Below are 18730 nucleotides of genomic sequence, written 5' to 3'. Positions count from 1 at the left end.
CTTAGCTCTGTGTTGTTGTGGGTGTTCTGCCCTCGATAGAATAGCACACACACACATCTCAGTTGAATGTAAAACTAAAACATCCTTTCAACACAATGACACTCACACTGCAATAGGAACTTCCTCCTGTTGACTATCACCTGAAACCTGCATATATTACAGTATTAGATCACTGTGCACTGTGCATGCTATGTTTATGTGATATTCTGTGCATAGAAATTGCCCAACTCGGAAGAAAAAAACACAAACACCAACCTCCTACATGCAGGATCGCCAATTCGTGAACAAGAAAAGTGTATGAGCTGTGCTAAAATAGTGTCAGATTATTTATTTTAACTTCAGTGCATTGATAATTGCTAAATTAAAACTATTTACAGAGACAAGTAACCACCTTGTGAGTGTTACTGTGTTGAAATGACCCATAATAACATGGTTTTTGGATTCAGGAATCAGTTGATACAACATGCAACAAGTGCAATGAAATAATGTTGATCCCCAGACTATGAAGACTAATCCTTGCAAATGACAGTCATGATCACAGTGTCCAGCAAAATAACCAGGATTATAATTTTATTCATAATTGGCTACTGTAATGGAGGTAGAGAGATATAGAGTCTATTTTTTTCCAGCTTTGTTAACATCATTCGTTCACCCTCTCTGACCAGGTCCAATAAGACGATAACAGTGCTTTGTGACACTGAAACCAGACCTCAGCTGAGATTAAACTCAGTCTGTCACACCTCAACACACTGCCAGGTCAACATTAGTCAGCTAGCTGCAGTTATGCCCTACTTTAAACGTCCAAAACAAGTGTGTGGTGCAACAGCTGCCGTCTACATAGTCTGGTGTCGCCTTGGTTCGGGGTTCAAGGGATTGTTTCCATCACAAGTTTCCACTGAAAACTGTCTGAACTTTGCAAACTATTAACAGAAAGCTCTTAGCACTCATTTTAGCTTTTGATTCAGTGCACACTTACAAGGCTTTTTGTTATGGGATGTCCCGGGCCTCAGTTGTAGTATCTGTAATTTTGAAGTGTGGCTGCTTCCTAAACACAGAAAAGTCTCGCTTTCACTCGGAGTCTTCCAGGCTCAGCTGCAGCAAAGTGCTCAGTGTTTGGAGAAGGCTGTGGGCTGCGGCTGTGTGGGATGTGTGTAGATTAGCTGCAGTATCGTGGAGATCCTCCAGGATTTTCTCGACTCTTTTCTTAGTGCAGATCTCTGCTCACCTCTCTCTCTCTCTCTCTCTCGCTTCTTTTCTTCTGTTGCAGTTCCACTGTTTCTTTCCTCTTTGTCTCTCTGTTCTTTTCAGTTCAATTCAGATGGGCCTTATTGGCATGAAATACATACATACTTATTGCCAAGGCACATATACAATACAAATGCAAATGTAAAAGATACTGACATCCCTAGCAAAACAAAAAAAAGAAAGAAAGCAGTTCCCAAAGCAGTTAACAGATCCTGCTACCCACAGATCAGTGAAACAGTTTATCTCATAAAAAAAAGGTTTTCTTTTCTGCTCTTCTTCTTTTTTAAGGGTTTCATTGTCTCTGTCCTTGAGTTATGACAAGTGAAAGGCGTATCATGAAGCTAATGTAGCATTCTCATGTCTTTCTCCAAAAGCAAATTGGATTTTGTCACTGTGCGAAAGGCTTGTGGTGAGGAGTTGTGGTGGCGTTTAGGAGCCCTCCCGTCCACTCTCTTAAAACAGTTGAGGCTCATTTGAGCTCTTCAGCAACTTTGTTTGTAAGTCAACAAAGGAGAGCCAAACCAAGAGCGAGGGATTGAACCCCATAACCTCAGTGAGTGTGTCAGTGTGTGTGTGTGTGTGTGTGTGTGTGTAGCATAGAGTGTGTAGCTCTGCACACAAGCGTTTATATGGTGCTACTTTGTCCTCGCAGTCCAGCTCATTTTCCTCTTCTTTCTGCGTCCCTTGATCCTTCCCTTGAAGAGAGACATCATTTTGTGGCAACCCTGTGTGCCCATGTGCATCATGCGCCCTGCTTGCTGTTGCCATGACATCATGACGGTGACCTCACGATGAGGTCATGGTTGAGGATGTGAAACCACAGCGTAGTCATAACAAACCACGCCTAGGCTATTTTCTCCTGGTGTACATGCAAGTCTCGTGGAAAAGCTTTTCTCAGTAGCCACAGATCTTTTTCTTTTCTTTTCTCACTGCCTTCAAAACACCTTCAGCTTCTCTCTCTCTCTCTCTGTTTCTTCCTTCCTGCCTCCCCATCATCCTTTAGCTGGTGAATAGATGACAGAAGGGGAAAAGGTGAATAACTGATGATCCATTTATGATTCATGCTTGCCTCTACTTTATGCATCTGTGACTGGGTAACCCAGTTTATTGCGGTTAAAAGCATCAGGGGGTCGGCCCTGTTTTCAGAAGAGCAGCATTTTCTCGTCCTTGTTTTACTTCTCTAACTGGATCAGGGATGTGCAGCTGTGTATTTTTAGCCCTCACATTCACATCATACCATCTTTGCACTAGGTTTACCCTTTTAATAGCTGGTTTTGGATTTTTTCAGGATTTAGTGGCAAAGAAAGGGCTGTAATGGCAGGGAAAGGCTCCTTCACGCTGATACTTTCTGCCTCAGAGCAGCATCTTGAACCTTGACCAGTCAACCATCCCTAGTTAATAGTACTCAAAAGCAGTGCTGCCTTTCAGTTCTGTTAGTTAGTTAATATTTACACTGTCTAAACTGGTAGAAGTTAAAGGAACAGTTTACCAAAAATTTTTAAAAAGTATATAGAGATATTTTCCCTTTTTACACACCCCAAGTGCAACCCATATCATTTCTGTGTGATTTGGTGAAGTTTCCAGTCTGTCATGATCTGCCCTGTCTCCCAGACCTCCCATACAAATGTGGCTTATTTGATTGCGGAGCTTAAACCATCAAAAATGCACATGTGTAAAACTCAACAGAAGCAGCTCTTTCCAAAAAAAAAAAAACAATTACATTTATCCCTGACATAATCCACAGGGAAGATTCTTGGGTTTCATTGGGAATTGTTTCCTGCCAAGGAACACCAGCAAAATCTATCTAACTGCCTCCAATTAGTAATGAAATTAAAAGCAATCAGATACAGTTTGAAATACCCATCCAGGCCTTTTGTATTCTGGTAAAGGGAGACAGACTGGAAACCTCGCCAAATCACACAGAAACTATCTGCATGGATAGATTGCACATGGGTTTTTTGTGTTTTTTTACGTGAGGTCTTCCTTTAAATGATGCACCATAGAAGTCCTTCTCAGCTAGCCAGACACATTCAACAATTTAAGGAGCAGCAGCAGTGTTGTTCATCTCTGGCACAGCTTGACGAGTGAGCGTCCTGTAATTGAAGTGCTCGTTTACAATCAAGGTCTCTCTGCATTTCATCAGTACAGAAACGCAGCACGTCTCTCCGTCTGACAGTGATTAGCAGCTGTACATGTTTTTGCTCGGGTTTCTGCTCACTGGATCTCACTCGAATCACAGCTGGTGATGTTTACCATATTTTCTTTGCAGTAATCGGAGAGTCTAAAGGGTGTAAAGGTTCATCCAGGGTTTGTTCCTGGGCCCTAAAGTTGCACTGTAAACATCTGTTGCCTCTGAGACACCATACTGACATCTTGTTATGGTTGTTTTTTATGACACAGGCTATATCTGAGACTCATTGACCTCATGGTTTACACGGTTTTAGTGTTGTTTGTCATGCAACCAAGATGGAAAGGTGCATTTGCAGTCCAGAGGAATGAACAACAGTTGCCTTCTGTCCCAGTTTGGGGGGGAGAAACTATACATTAGAGAGGAGAAGTGTGCACTTTAAGACGAAGAAGTCAACTGAGAGGAAGAGAGACAGATCCACATACTGCAGCTCCAAATAATCTGATGTGGCAATGTTTTGATCTCACAAGATTTTCATCAGGTGACTGTGTCATCTGTGTTACCGTTGCCTGACAAATATTTGAGATCGAAATGTTGTCTTGCCTTTAATTTATTGGGAGCTACCTATACATGCTGATCTCTCTCTCTTCCTCTCAGGGGAAAAACTGAACAAATTTGTGTAAAATGTTGATATTTACTGAGTAAGACACACACACACACGCACACACACACACACACGCATCTGTCCCAGGCATTTGTTTCCAGAGAGCAGGCGGCTGTTGTTGCTGTTAGCACCACAGGGGCAGGAATGTTCTTCCTTTGCTATTCCCAGGGGCGTGGACACTCGTCACCCTGTTTTTTTTTTTTTTTTTCCTTCAGAGAGGAAGCAGAGTAGAGGGAGACGTCCATCTTGGGCACATGTGCTCCTTGAAAATGCGTAAGCACACTGTGCACAGCCCACACAAAGTTGCAAAATGAGCAGAAAATGAGTGAAATGCCATTTCTTTTGGGTTGCAAATTTCTTTTGGGGCATTTTGCAAAGTCAAAATGTCATTGCTTGGGTCTTTGCTTTTGGTTCCAGCCTTTCCCTCTCTGTTGAAAATAAATGGGATGTTGTTTTGTAGCTTTTATCAAACAGTCTTATCATCTCCGCTTGCCATTTTAGATGATTTTAGTCAAGTTCCTGTAATTCATACAGCATGTACACACACACAAATACACACATACACACACACACACACACACACACACACACACATAAAAGACATACATTTGCTATGGAAGCATGCAAAGGAAATGCACATACCAGGAATTCCTGAGGTTAGCCTGACCCGGATTCAACATGTTCCACAGATGACACACACACTCACTCATCCAGACACATGCAGGACACACACACACTCCCCATAATGTACACTACCACCAGAGCTTACATATGCACTTCGAGCAGACACATGCAGCGCACACACACACCCACACACACACTGTAACCTCATGAACATCACCCCCTGCCACAGCATCTGAGCTGCTTCACACCACATGGCTTTCTGCAGCGCTCTGCTTATTTCAGGAGGTTAGACCTATTGCACAACAACCTGAAGGACAGATAGAGTCAAATACGATTGATCGGGTTACTAAGTATGCCCTGCTATAAAGCGTGCATGCACAATTTATTTCCTACCTTCAGGCAGGGTGGAAAATGAAAGGGATAAACTCAGTGACCCAAACCAGATCAGCCTCAGTACTGTAGGCTGATGTACCTTCACACCCCTGGGACCACTTTGGCTTTTGACAGTTTCTTTTTTTTCTTTTTTTCATTTCTTGGATAAATGTTGATGAAAATATACAATGTTGATATATTTCCAGCAACTACAATTGAGTTTTAATCATACAGTAGCAATCATACAGGGAGAAATCCATCGTAGAGGAGGCAGATAACTCCCTCTTCCTCCCCCTCCCTCTCTTGTGATTTCTATACTATAGCTATTGTTATGTTCTCTCCACCTACAAATACAGCTACCAATAGGTGTAACAAGTTGGTGCTCGCTCTGTTGGTTTGTTAGAGGCATTCTGGGAAATGTTGGAAGTCACTAAGTGAAGAAAATGAGGCAAGTTTAGGGAAAGTGGCTGCACCACCAGGATAAATCCATTGAACACAGATTGATGAGGTGTAATAGCATAATAATAATCACTGAAGTTAAATTTTCCTTTTACAACAGGCACTAGCCCAACAACTTTCATCTATATGGTATGGTAAGTCTAGATATAACTTTGGTCGATAACCAACTTTCATTTGGATGCCCTACTTTGTGCAGTCTAAAAGAAATCAAATTAGCTTGTTAAATAAAAGGTTTTGCAGGGTGAAGTGGCCCGCACACAAAGTTTGTTCCCGGCCGTGCTTATGTGTATTAAATCTGTCATCCCACACGGCGCTTCGTTTGGAGTTCTGCCTCAAGTCACTGTCGTCCCAAGGTGCCTCAGCAGAAGCCAGTCCCATTTATGGCCGACATTCTCAGTAGGGTGCTTACCGCTATTTATAAACTTAGAGTCTGTCACAGTGGCACAGAAACCTGAGATGGCTGAGGCAGAGGGGGGCGGGAGCAGGGACGGACGGACGGCTGAACATGAATCTGTGTTTCTGTGTTGAACTGGAGCCTGAATGGCTGATCACGTGCGATGAGCCTGCACTTGTTAACTTGACTGATACTTCACATGCAGTATAATACATGCTTGTATGGATCTTGATTGTACCATTGCACCACTTAAAACATGTCCCATGCAAAGGCTGCACTGTTCAAATCGTGTATAATCACATGTTGAGATTTTAGTTTCCATGATTCAGTAATCATAGGGTATTGTAATGTTGATACTATCTGTGAATTATTTGCATTTGATATAAGATACAAAAAGTGCATCCTCAAAATTATCTGGACAATCGGGATACAAAATTAACGATCAGTTAGGGTTACCAAAACCTTAAGAATTATGAAGCCCTCATACTTTGAAACAACTCTACTGCTATCATCATGAATATCTTCCCATTCAGTTTTATCTTTCTGTCGGTGTTGCTTTATAATTATTGTCAAGAGTCATTTTCTGTTCTCTCTTCTTACCACTCCACTGTAATAATATCATTAGAGGCTCAAGAAAACACACAGCCGCGCCCATGCTCTGCATACTTATCATGGTAATAACTAGTTAGATTCAAATCTGCAACATAAACCAAACTAAAGGGAGGGATCTCATCCTTCGCCCGAGCCAAGCCTCCTTCCAGCTCCAGCAGTTTGTAGGCACGCCATGGCACATTTACATTTTGCATTCTAGATACTGTGTATGCTGTTTTTATAGTGGCTTACTGTAAGCAAAGCAGTCTGTCATGTTGTGTTCATTTTGATTAAATCAGGATTGATTCCAGTCTACCTGAGTTTTCACTTTTCTGGACGTAGCTGTCTTTCAAATTACCGTCCAGACTCTTGACATAATCTGAGCACTGCTCCCTGTTACCTCTTGACCGCCGTCTGGCTATTTTCACATGCATTGCTTTTGGGGGAAGTCCCGTGGTTCCAAACACCCAATGAGCCTCAGTTCCTAAATGTGCAACTGTGCAAGCAACAAGAAGTTAAAAAAAAAGATCACAAATAAAATAGGAGAATAGTGCCTTTAACAATATTCTTGTGACCCTGAAGAAATAAGAGCTAAGGAGACAGGTAGGAGGGTTTTCCTGTAGCCTTCAGAGCCTCTTTCTAGTAATTCTCTTCTCCAGCTGCCTGATGAATGAACAGAGAGTTTTTACTCCCTTCTTCTTAAAGTCTTTAATGGGCTTGTCCCTGCTTGTATATCAGACCTCTTAAAGCCCTCGACGGCGTGCAGCCCTCCCCTCCACATTAGATCTGCCCTCTCGGTTGAATCTTTCAAGTCGCAGCTCAAAACTCACTTTTATTCTCTGGCCTTCACACTTTACTGGCGGTGCTATGTTGACAGCCTGTCATGTTTAGTGCGGTTTTATGTAGCTATTGGCTTTGTGCAACTCTTTAACAGCTACAGTAGTTTTGTTTAAAACGCTGTATAAATAAAATTGTCTTTCCAATCCATCAGCCGCAATGTTGTTTTTCCAAGGAGGTTTCAAACTCAAGGCATCCAAAAAGACCCTTGGCTTTGGCTCTCTGTCCCTGTAATAATTCTCTGTTTAGCAGTGTATAACCCTGTTGGTAAAGTGATCAAATGCAAAAAGTCAGCCACTCTTCCTGACAAACAAGTAATCTCAAGCAAGGAGGGGCACTGCGATCCTCTTTTTGCCAAATCCTAATCCTTTCTTCATCATCAGGTAGACGCGGTGCCATCCAGTTTGAACATGATCTTGCATGTTTGTTGATACAGTTGACTTATCATCTTGGCAGATGGGGCCTAATTCGCATCCCATTATTCCTCTATTAGTATTCTATGGTGTGGCCTGTGCATTAAGTCTCGGCTGGCTCCGCGTCAAGATACAGTGGGGGCAGTTGGAGAGAGGCCCAGTGTTAATCTGTGATTTATGTGGTTCGGTGAGCGTTTGGACGGGCCCAAGGAGAGCGTCACACTCCATCTGCCCATTGCTGGCTGACTGAAAGTCTAGCGCTGGCCTTGAGCCTCGAGCCTCTCACCTACCGCCTCACCAACCCACCCCACCCCCCGGCTCATTGTCACTCCAGCTCTCGTCTGTGCCTAGCTGTTGCTTATCTCTGGTTGTCCTTTTTGTCTTTCCAAGTCCTCCGCTCCCTTTTTCCTCCTCTTTTTCACTCTGTTATTATAGAAAAAGCTAGCTGCACCATTTTCTTCTCTCTCTTTTCTCTACATCTCACTCCCCTTGCAATTTTCTCTACGGGCCATTGTTGAATTTATCTCCACTCCTCCTCCCTTCTCCCGGTCTTGATCTCGCCATCTCGCTCCCTGTCCCCCACCGTGCGTCATCACAGCTCTGTGCAGTTTGTCTCCAACGTGCCCGTGACAGGCAGAAAGATGGGAGCGACCCAGACGAGCAGCAGCTGAGCAGCCGAGCCCGGTGACATTATCAGCAGGGCGGCCAAGTGTGAAAACAAAGTCACAGCGAGGATTAAAACAGGATGTGTTTTTTCGCCTTGTTGTGACCTCTTTGTCACCCTCCACGGGGGTTAAAGGTCAGACAGCCTGGCCCCACGAGTGGGAATCAGCCTCGAGCCAGTGAATGATGCTCATGCTCTTCTTTTTGAACAGAATTTGAGATGCTTCAGGCTGCATGGAACAAGATATTGGATGTTTCAGGGCATGTGGTGGTGGTGCTGATTTGGAGGTATCTCGCAGACTGAGTCACACTGCTGTGTTCACTCACAGCTCATGTTCCAGCTCGAATGTCAGGCTCGAGTAACCAGAGGCCGCTTTGTTCCCCACACTGAGGCTGAGAGACAAACTGTGTCTGTATCAGTGTATGAGTTTGTTTGTTATAATCCTGTCAGCACACATGATAGCTCAGACTTTGCTAATTGGATTTGGACAAAACTCTGAGGAATTATGTCCCACCTCTGCATTTCAAAAATTCAACTGAAGTGCAGCCACATTGCCGACACACAGTATCTCAGACACTGCAGATTAGATGTGTCTGGAGCTCGGGGAAGTCATGTATTTCACCACTGTGTTTTTACCTTTTGGAAATAATACTTATTAACCCAAAGGAAGCAGTATCTGTCTCATTTGCTGCCTCCCACAGTCTAAGATTGGGGAAGGGATTATGTATCAGGTTCCGTTCTGTCCATCATGCATAATTTCCGAGCCTTTGCTGGCCTGTTTTACTTTACATTCTGAATCTAACCCTGATTGGGCCGCCACAGCGCCACCACTAGGCCAACAAGGCCCTAAGATTCACTCGGTATCTCAGACACTGCTGAGTCAAATTTAATTAACTTTAAGAAAGATGTACTCCTTATATCCAGTATCTACCAAATCAAACTGACTGGACCTCCACAGCGCCACCCACAGGTCAAAAAGTCCCCAAGTTTCAAGCAGCAATGTCTCAGACAGGAAACATAATATCTCTCAGTTTTACTCAGGATGAGTTGTGATAATCATGTAGGATGTCATGGTTACCGTGGACTTGTTTTAAATTTGTTAATTTTATATGTCAGATGTCTTCAACCTCTTTCAGGTTTCAGACTCCCACTTAGACTCAGACTTCAGTCTAGGTGTTATACTGAATTAACCCTTTGAAAGCTGAGCAAATTCAGACATGCAGGCAAAAATATTAGTAAAAAATGGTGAAAAGTTTCCAAATAATTAGTAAGACCTTGTAAAATAAATAAATAAATAAAATTAAATAAACATTTGCAAGAAAATCACAGGGAAATTAGGGAAAAAAATCTCAGAAAATTAGCAAAAAATACTAGACAACTTGCACAAAAAATACCTGGAAATTACCAAACAAAAATTAAGTTACAAGGGAACTATCTTTATATCAGTTAAAAGGATATATTTAAAGATGAGAGGAGTGATGCTGGATCAGATTTAATTTATTCCTCATTTGGCCGAGGGCACCCTGGGGGACGCTCAAGGACCCCACTTTGAAAGCTGCTGTTTTATGTACATTTTACATGTTTGGTATTAGATTGTTATTAATATCCAGAGGGACAAACAATGAGCGAGCAGGTAGGGGTTTGGTTTTAACAGGACATGTGGCTGTTTAACGGGTACATCGCTGCAGGACGGTGTGTAGCCACTGAGCCATGCTGGTGCCCCAGTGTTGTACATCTCTGTTTTGCAGAGGATAGCTATGTGGCCTTAATTATTCCCATTAGCATTTCTTCCTTTTAATGAGGCCGGTTGAAATAGGAACACAACAATCTGCAAGTTTTTGTTTTCGTCCCCAACAGGAAAAAAAAACAAAGTCTGCAGCATCTCTGTCTGTCTGTGTTTATGTTACTGTGGCTAAGCCCTCAGTACACCATCACTTGTAAAGCCTGCACTGTGCATTTCACCTAACTCATCATCAGCTTGTCTGGTGTGTTTAGCACTCTTGACGGGAGGCTTCGCTCTGCAGCACCAAAAGCTCCAGGGAAGGGGGGTGTTGGGCACTCAGTGTCTGGCTGCTTTGATTCTAGCAGGTTGACTGATGTGTAAATTGGGCGTGAATAAGATGCTAATGATCGGTAATGGGATTTGAGTGTCAGGCAAGGGAAGCCACTGAGGGCTTTCACCTTTTAAGTGAAGGTGTGTCAGCCAGCGAGGTGAAGGGTGAATCACCAGCCTTTATTTTCATTAGACTAATGATGATGATGACTCACAGGACAACAAGATGCTAAAAGCACGAGTGCCAGCACAAAGAAAACACTATGGATGATTGATATGATTTCATGTTATTCATTATCAAGAAAATGTTATTTTGATAATGACAGATAATGGATTGATCGGTGTTTTCCTGTCTGTCTTCCAGCTCTGCCCTTGCCGACAGAGTCTCATTCAGTCCAGAATGAGAACAAGCCGCCGGCAAAGGACTTCCTGACTCCAGACGACTCAGCCGTCACAGACCTCTCTCCTAACACAGTCTCCAGCCCCCACACAGACATCTCCACCAACACAGACCCCTCTGCCAAGACAGATGCCAGGCCATCCACCCCTGGCACCAGCGCCAGCCCTCAGCCCAAAAAAGGTAGATCCCAAGCCAAATGTCTTCCTAGTTTGTAGCACAGCTTTGGCGTCTGCAGAGAGAGGCAGCCACCGATGAGAGATAGATGCCTCTGACGTTTTTAACATGCAGCACAAAGCCAATCTGGGGCACGGCTCTTTCTGCTGTTCCATTGTTGCCTCTTCCACATTTAGCATTTTGAATATGTGACTCAAAAGTGTGTAGTCAGCTGTACCAATCAATTGTCTTTTATCCTGGCTTTGTGGGCGAGGTCCAAGATGGCAGCGTGACAGTAAGTTATGGGTTTCTGCACATCTTAAAATCATTACATTATTCAGTTCAGGCACTGGAACACATGTAACCACAGATAGGGTCAAATCTTGATGCTATTACTGAATTTTACAAAATGAGCCCCAGTGATTAAGTCATTATCTTGTGTTTTGACTTGCATTAGATTCACATCTTCGCTTTGCCAAAACTTGACTTCAGAGCCAGTTCTTTTTTTTTTTTTTCTTTTTCAGAATCAGTTTTATTACAGTAATACATTCACATTGCATATTGGCAAGTAAACACTCAATTTGTACCACTAAGATTTGTATAAACTTCTTTCCCACTGGTGGAAACTGGCAGCAGGCCTTACAGAGGAGAATGGGGCTATTTTCTCCCTCTTGCTTCCCAACCAGTCCATTTTCCACACTCTTCTGCTGTTAATTTTTTTTGTCAATGTTTAAAATATTTTAATGGTTTGGTTTGTGTAAAGGTTAGCATTTTCTCTGACTGCTGGCTGTGTGGTGGCAGCATTTTCTCCTGCCTCAGGCTGTGGGTTTTGTTGTTTTATGATCAAAAACCATTCTATATTTCTCATCCGGCATGTGCTCGGTCGAAGCCTGCCATGATGAATCATATATAGTGGACACTTTTAATTCTCAAGGATGTTTTACCCCTTCGTTTTTCATTTGACAGGCATTTTATAAAGTTTTGAGGGCATTTTTTTTATTTATGACCCCGCTTTAATGACAAGCCTCCTTCCTGTCCCTATGGAGAATGGATTTTAATGTCCATCGTTACAGTCAGCGTGTGACAGATCTGATGAGAGAAGGCTAGAGAAGCCATTCAAGATTGTTTTATTCAGTACATAAAGGTTTCAGTGTAAATGGAATCATTACACACCCATTCAGACAGATGGTAGTGGCTGAGAGCCAAGTCGTCATTTGCAGTGTGGAGACAGTGTTTTTAGTGTGGATGCAGACGGATGGTGAATTGTGTGTGTGTGTGTGTAAGGGAGGGGGTGGGGGGGTGTAGCATTAAGAGACCTATGCTGGGGCAAGACCTCTGGGCCCATGGGAATTTATTTTATTTTATTTTTTCTCTGCACTTGAGAGTGTCTTCAGATCAGCCAGACTAAGCATAACCGGTGTAGGAACTCTCTGAAGATGGGGAGGGAGAAAATACAGGTTGCCATGGAGACGGGGCTCCGGTGCTGCAGGGCCCTCTCTGATTGGTCGAGAATACGCAGCATACATATTGCATAGCACCAAGAACCACAAAAGGAGACAGGCTCGCCGAGCACCCCGGGGGTCCGGGATTTCAACGTCGTACAGCTCAATCATGGCCGGGCCCGCTTCACACACATCTGACTGAACTACATAAATCCTGGTGTCATGCTGTTGCTTTTTTTTTTTTTTTTTTTCTTTCAAGGGGCATGACGAATAACGCTGATAATCACTGGAGATAAGAACGACTGGAAAAACTGATGAACACTGTGGCCAAATCTGAGCCACACAACATTATCAAACTCTCAAGCGAATAAAACGATCAAAGTAGTGGGAGACGGAGCCGCACTGACCTTGAAATTGAATTAATTAATATGTCAGGGCCAGATCCTATGGTACTACAATGACGGCCCTGTCTTGTGTTGAGCAACTATAAGACGTTTAGATGAAACCTCCTTGTAATATTGATTAAGATTGGAAATTTAACTGAAAGCTTTTTCTTTCTTTTTTGCTCCACACAGATGCGATGAGCTCAGAGCAACGACAGAAGCTTGCCAAGGAGCGGAGGGAGGAGAGGGCCAAATATATTGGTAAGCCTTCAGGGGCCCGATTCAATATAGCCACCCATTGTTGTGTGTTGGGCTGCAGCTCTGTGCCAGAGAACAGTTTTAGTCTGAGCGTCTTGGTTTTTCTTAGCAAAACAAGGTGTCTGGTTCTGATGCATGAGGCACTAACTTGATATGTGCAGACCTTCCCTTCGATTTTTTTGTCTTCTATTCTTTTCTCCTCTGTTAGGGGTAACACGATTCAGTCAGTGCATCAATGCATCGATTATAAATTCTGCCTGTTCAACTGAATCAGTCTGCTAAAAGAAACACATAGAATGAATTTCTCTGCCCTCAATCAATAAGATTTGTTGATCTGCCCTCATAATAACATATAACATAAATGACATAGATTTCATCTCTTTTTCATCAAAGGTTTTATAGAAAATATACTGTTATAGAAAATCTGTTTTCTGATTTTTTTCACATTTCAAAAGATATGTTACAGCCCTTGTTTATTATTGCTTAATCAAAAAGCGCCGATTTGAATTGTGGTTTATAGACTCACATCGAATTGAATTGTTGCAGAAAAAGAAAAATTGTTGTTAACTCAAATCCCCAATTAGTGAATCATAAATGAAACCGGACTGATCTTAAGCCAAGAATTCACACCCCTACATTCTATTCTATTCTATTCTGTTCTATTCTATTCTATACTGCCCTGTCTTTAACCTGGTGTCGACCTCTTTCTCTCCACCTCTGTCACTCTGACATACGCTCTGCTCTGACATGTCCGATGGTTATTGACATCTGTTGTTGTTGTTTCCCCTTGCATGGCTTCAGAACAGCAAACTCAGCTGCAAGGTAAGGTGCTCCACTAAAAAAAAAAAAAAAAAAAAAAAAAAAAACCTCAGCATATGCAACAGTCATGCCATTTTGAAATGGTAACTTGTGATGGGTAGGCCATGTTTTGTTATGTTTTTTCTTTTTCTTTTTCTTTCCGCTGTGGTCCAGCCAAGACAATCATCTCCTTTCTTCGCTCCATGAATCTGTTATTTTCTTTGTTTGCTTTGCTGTCGTCATTCAGTGAAACCATATGAGCCTCAGCAGCTTTGCTTTTGTGTTTATAAATGTTTACCCTCATGTCATCTGCAAATATAGTATTGTTGTACGTTCTCAATTTTCACCTGGTGTGCAGTCACAGAGTACTCCTACCTCGTTTTTTTTTTTTTTTTTTTTTTTTTTTTTTAAACACTGGCACAAGCCTTTTCCCTGTGGACCGAGGCCAAAGCTTCAGCAGCCAATCACAGTAGAGCTTGGTGGGCGTTTCCCTGCTGAGACGCTCCATGTTGCCCGGGGCACTTGGCGTGAAAAAAATGGGTGGTCATTAGTGTGAATCGATACCATGCCTCTCTGACAGATAAGATTTAATTACTTCTTTCATTTGCATCATTAATGTGGCCACGCCATGCCACTGGGAGAGCAAATGCTGCTGTCTTTTATTGATAAAAGCAAAGCTGTGTCCAGCTCCAGTTGCTCTGAGACAAGTTACATTTCCTCTCGTCCGTTCCATTCAGTGTGTAATTAAATGGGACAGTGTAAAGCTTTTACATATATACATCACAACCCATTTAAAATAATTGGTCAGTAATGAGATACAGATGAAGAAAGATATTTTTCAGTTTCCAGTCATGCTGGTTATCCATATACATTGAAGAACTGAGCCTTACTGTTATGTAACAGCAATTGTGCACAGTATTTATTCTCTCTATGGGAAATGTGAAAATCCAGGCTCACAAGCATAAACCTCATGTATTTATCAGTTCACTTGATCACAATATAGGCGTAATTGGATTTTTTTCAGGAATTGGATTTGTGCGGGAAGGGAGATAGCTTTCTCATTACAGATGAGGCACAAACCAGTGTGCCTCTCTGGCTCATTAGTGAAAAATGAACCAAATACAAATCAAATCCTTGCCTTGTGATGCTGCAGTATCCTCGCACAGCTTAGTCCACTGAAAGAACTCCCCAATGCAGTTTTATTCACAGCTCACAGCTGCAAAATAACATCAAAAGACATTGCATATCATTCATTTTTGCTTGATCCAATGTGGAATTATTATAATCTCATGTTGCTCCTAGAACATCTCATCTTCTAAATCATCATCCATGCTAACGTCTCATGATTTAAACTCATTTCCAAATCTGGCCTGTCCCACCAGGCTAAGTGACTTGTGTTGAGGAGGTAGGCCTGTATTCAAATGAGTGGAAAACTGTGCATCTACTTCGAGGGAGAAAGCAACGCAGCTGCCATCCAGCAAGTTGGCAGTTTAATTTAAAAGGATTGATTGCTGTTTAATTGTTGCTCCAAGAAATGAGCCACAGCAAAGTGTGTGAGGGAAAACTGGCATCTGCTGGAGGACGCTGTAAAACACAGCGGGAAAACCTCTTGTGCTTGTTTACTGTTATTTGAAGTCAGAGAGGATTATAGTGTAATGAACACACTGCTCTCCATCTGTTTGTCCCATTCTGTTTGGGTCTCAGCGGTACAATTCTGCCTTTCTAAAGCCTCAAGTGATTTTACACTGTTGCATTTGAAGAAATGTTAATGGTAGCAGCCAGGTAGGGAAGAGAAATAGAGTGAAGGGTTTTTCTGACAGAGGCACTTGAGATTGAAAGGAAAAGCTTCAGAGAGGCTAACCGCCTTCTGATCTCTTACACGCTCCCTCTTTTCTAACTCCCCTCTGTCTTTGGTAACTCCGTAGCGGCAAAGAAGGCTCAGTGGCTGGAGAAGGAGGAGAAGGCCCGGCGCCTGAGGGAGAGCCAGCTGGAGGACCGCAGGAGGAAGCTGGAGGAGCAGAGACTGAAGGCTGAGAAACGCCGAGCCCTGCTGGAGGAGAAACAGAGACAGAAACTAGAAAAGAACAAGGTGAGGCCAGGGCAAGAGAGGTTAGCCGGCACTCATGGCGCAGTGAGGTGCAGTACGATGTAACTGAAAATAGAGATAAAACACATTTTTATCCTTTGGATTACAATAGAACAAATATGACTCAAATCCATGCCCATCCATAATTATTAACACTTAATGTATTTCACCAAATCCTGTGTGAGTCAAAGTACTCAGGAACACATGTTGTTTGTGTTGTGATTCATGGCAGTGTCAGGGTCAATTTAAGTCTGGCACTGCAAAAAACAACAATCAATGCCAATGTTAATACGAGTTCAGCCCATTTCACTACTGGAGCATTGGCTGTGCGCCATAGATTTGGTCCGATCTTTAAAATCGCTCAGTTATAGAAGCCTAAAACTCGTGTACACAGCCAGTTTACAGCATTTATAAGTGCTCATTTGTCTGTGGCAATTATTTGGACTTGACAAGTTTTGATTGCAGAGTTGTTTGTTCACTTACAGGACTGATGTTGCTGTGGGACTGCTGTTCAAAATTTTAAGTGTGAAATTATCCGTGATGGGTGTGGACTTTTAAAAAAAACACGGGAATAACGTTGATTTCTAGCACTGATTGTTGTCCTCTGTGGCCTTGCCAACGCAGGAGAGATATGAAGCTGCGATCAAGCGGTCAACAAAGAAGACGTGGGCCGAGATCCGCCAGCAGAGATGGTCCTGGGCCGGCGGACTCAACCAGACCTCCCGCAGGGAAAGTGAGTCGCAGTGCAACCACAGCCACATAGAAACCAGTAGAACCCAAGCAGAACAAGATGCACATGAATGTGCCCAAACACTACAGAAATGCAGCTCTTGCATGTTGAGCAACACAGTGCAGAATGTGACTCATTGGTCTAAGTGATGCAACTGAAGGAAATAGATGAGCTGCTTCTTAAGGCTTTGTTATAATAAGGGTGGGGGACCAGAGGGAGATGACCTATTCAGTAATTTATGTTTTTACCCCTTTTACTTCCTCAGCGAGTGTCATTGTATTTACTTATGATGGGCAAATATTGGTTTTGAGCATGACTATTAATGTAGTTCAGGCCGACAAAGAAGAAGAAAAGAATGCCGAAAGGTGCTGGTAATTGTAAGAAAACATCAAAGAAACCGAAAAAAAAAAACACACATAGCAAGACACTATGAGTGAAACATATAGTTCATTATGATCTTAACATGAAAAGGATCCTTTTGCACCAGATCCACTGCACTGGATCTTGAATGTGCAGTTTCAGACATGAATAAGTGGCTGTTTTTTTTAGTTTGTTTGAGAGCTAAATTTGATTTTAAATGTTGCTTTAGGGGTCGAGGTGGTCGTCATGTACGTGTTTCATTAGATTTTCAGTGTGAACAGAGAGTCGCCAACTTTATCACAGATCTGCGAGGTCATACCTGGATGTTGTTTTTGTGTTGTGGCCACTGAATGAAACAAACTGTGACTGGCTGACACTGAGGTCAAGAGAAGTCTCTCCTCTTCCAAGTGTGAATGATGCTGGATGTGTGTGAGTGTTGGTGTCCGTAGTCTTTGGTACCCTTTCAGCAGAAACAGCAGCGGAGCCACTTACAAACGAGTGGCGGGTTGTTTTCTAACAACGTACGACACCCTTCCCGTACTTTCCTCAAAGCTCCCTCACCACCTCTCCCAGTGTGACTCCACATTAATCTACCTCTAAATGCTAATGAGAAGCCAATTTGTTTTCAGAAACACGGTGAGTTCCTCCTCTCCTAGGGGACGTTTTTGTGAACTGCATGACCCCCCCGAGTCGTCCCCCTCTCTCTCTCTCTCTCTCAGCCCGGCGAGGCAGGCGGTGAACCTCGCCCCGCCCCCTTCATCTCTCATCACTCCACAGTTTTAGCCTGTCAGGGCCAGGGCCGCCTTGTGAACAGTTGTTGTCTGTTGCGTTCTCTCCGGTGCAGGCAGATGCTCGGCCTCCACGGTCAACTTGCCGAGACAGGTGGACCCTGTCATTAACAACAGGCTGTCCAAGTCCTCTGCCACGCTCTGGAACTCCCCCAACAGAAGTAAGGACGACCCGACGTCAATGTCCACCACCAGGCTTCCTCTTCCTACTCCCAAACCCCTCCCCTTCTCCTATCCACCCCTCCTGCTCCTCCCCATCCCTCTCCCCCCCAGCCCTTTACCCTAATCTGGTTTTGGTTTTCTTTTATTATAACTGTCGTTTCTGGTGGCCTGCCTGCCTGCCTGTTGCTTGGTGACTGGTCATTTACCACCTTTACTCCCCCCTCTCACGCTCTCGGTCTCGACTGCATCGTGGTTTGTTTAATTTGGTTTCAGTTGATGGTCGTTATTGATTTTATGTCTTCTGTGCATTTTTGATCAGACCTCCCCCCGACATCACTGAACCATATTTTTGTGATGATTTGGTACTCGTGTTTCATAGGTTTATAAGTTCTCTGTCACATCTTCTTTTTCCACCATGTTTGGTTGTCCCCCTCCACTTAACTGTTGGTGGTACGGTGTGTTGTTGAAGGTGATGGTGATGGTGATGGTGGTGGTGGTGGGTATTATAGTGTGACTGTGCCTACTAAAAAGATGGTGCGGCTAAATGTAAGTGTTATGAATATTATGTTTTCATGCATTACTTCATGTAATTACACAGCCTAGTGACATTAAGGGTAAGCCTATCTTGCATGGATTGATGGTAGAAATCAATTTTTTTAGAGTAACCTGCTGATATTCAAACATAACGCCTGATCTAGCTAATCTCATCATATTCCCTAAGTTGCC

General features: G+C 43.0%; 1 protein-coding gene across 7 annotated transcripts in view; it reads left to right on the top strand.

Moving 5' to 3' along the window:
• Positions 1 to 18730, top strand: part of LOC115367599 (MAP7 domain-containing protein 1-like) — a 38076-nt gene that overhangs the window by 6226 nt on the left and 13120 nt on the right. For 5 of the 7 annotated variants that reach the window (XM_030063405.1, XM_030063404.1, XM_030063402.1 and 2 more), the window contains exons 2-6: positions 10809 to 11024; positions 13015 to 13083; positions 15804 to 15967; positions 16589 to 16697; positions 17899 to 18003. In XM_030063405.1, the coding sequence (XP_029919265.1) occupies positions 10809 to 11024; positions 13015 to 13083; positions 15804 to 15967; positions 16589 to 16697; positions 17899 to 18003 (663 nt within the window). The remainder of the gene's footprint in view (positions 1 to 10808; positions 11025 to 13014; positions 13084 to 15803; positions 15968 to 16588; positions 16698 to 17898; positions 18004 to 18730) is intronic. The other 2 variants (XM_030063407.1, XM_030063406.1) reach the window with 1 other exon arrangement.

Source organism: Myripristis murdjan, chromosome 11 (assembly GCF_902150065.1).
Source record: "Myripristis murdjan chromosome 11, fMyrMur1.1, whole genome shotgun sequence".
Lineage (NCBI taxonomy): Eukaryota > Metazoa > Chordata > Actinopteri > Holocentriformes > Holocentridae > Myripristis > Myripristis murdjan.
This window is presented reverse-complemented; position numbering and strand designations above follow the sequence as displayed.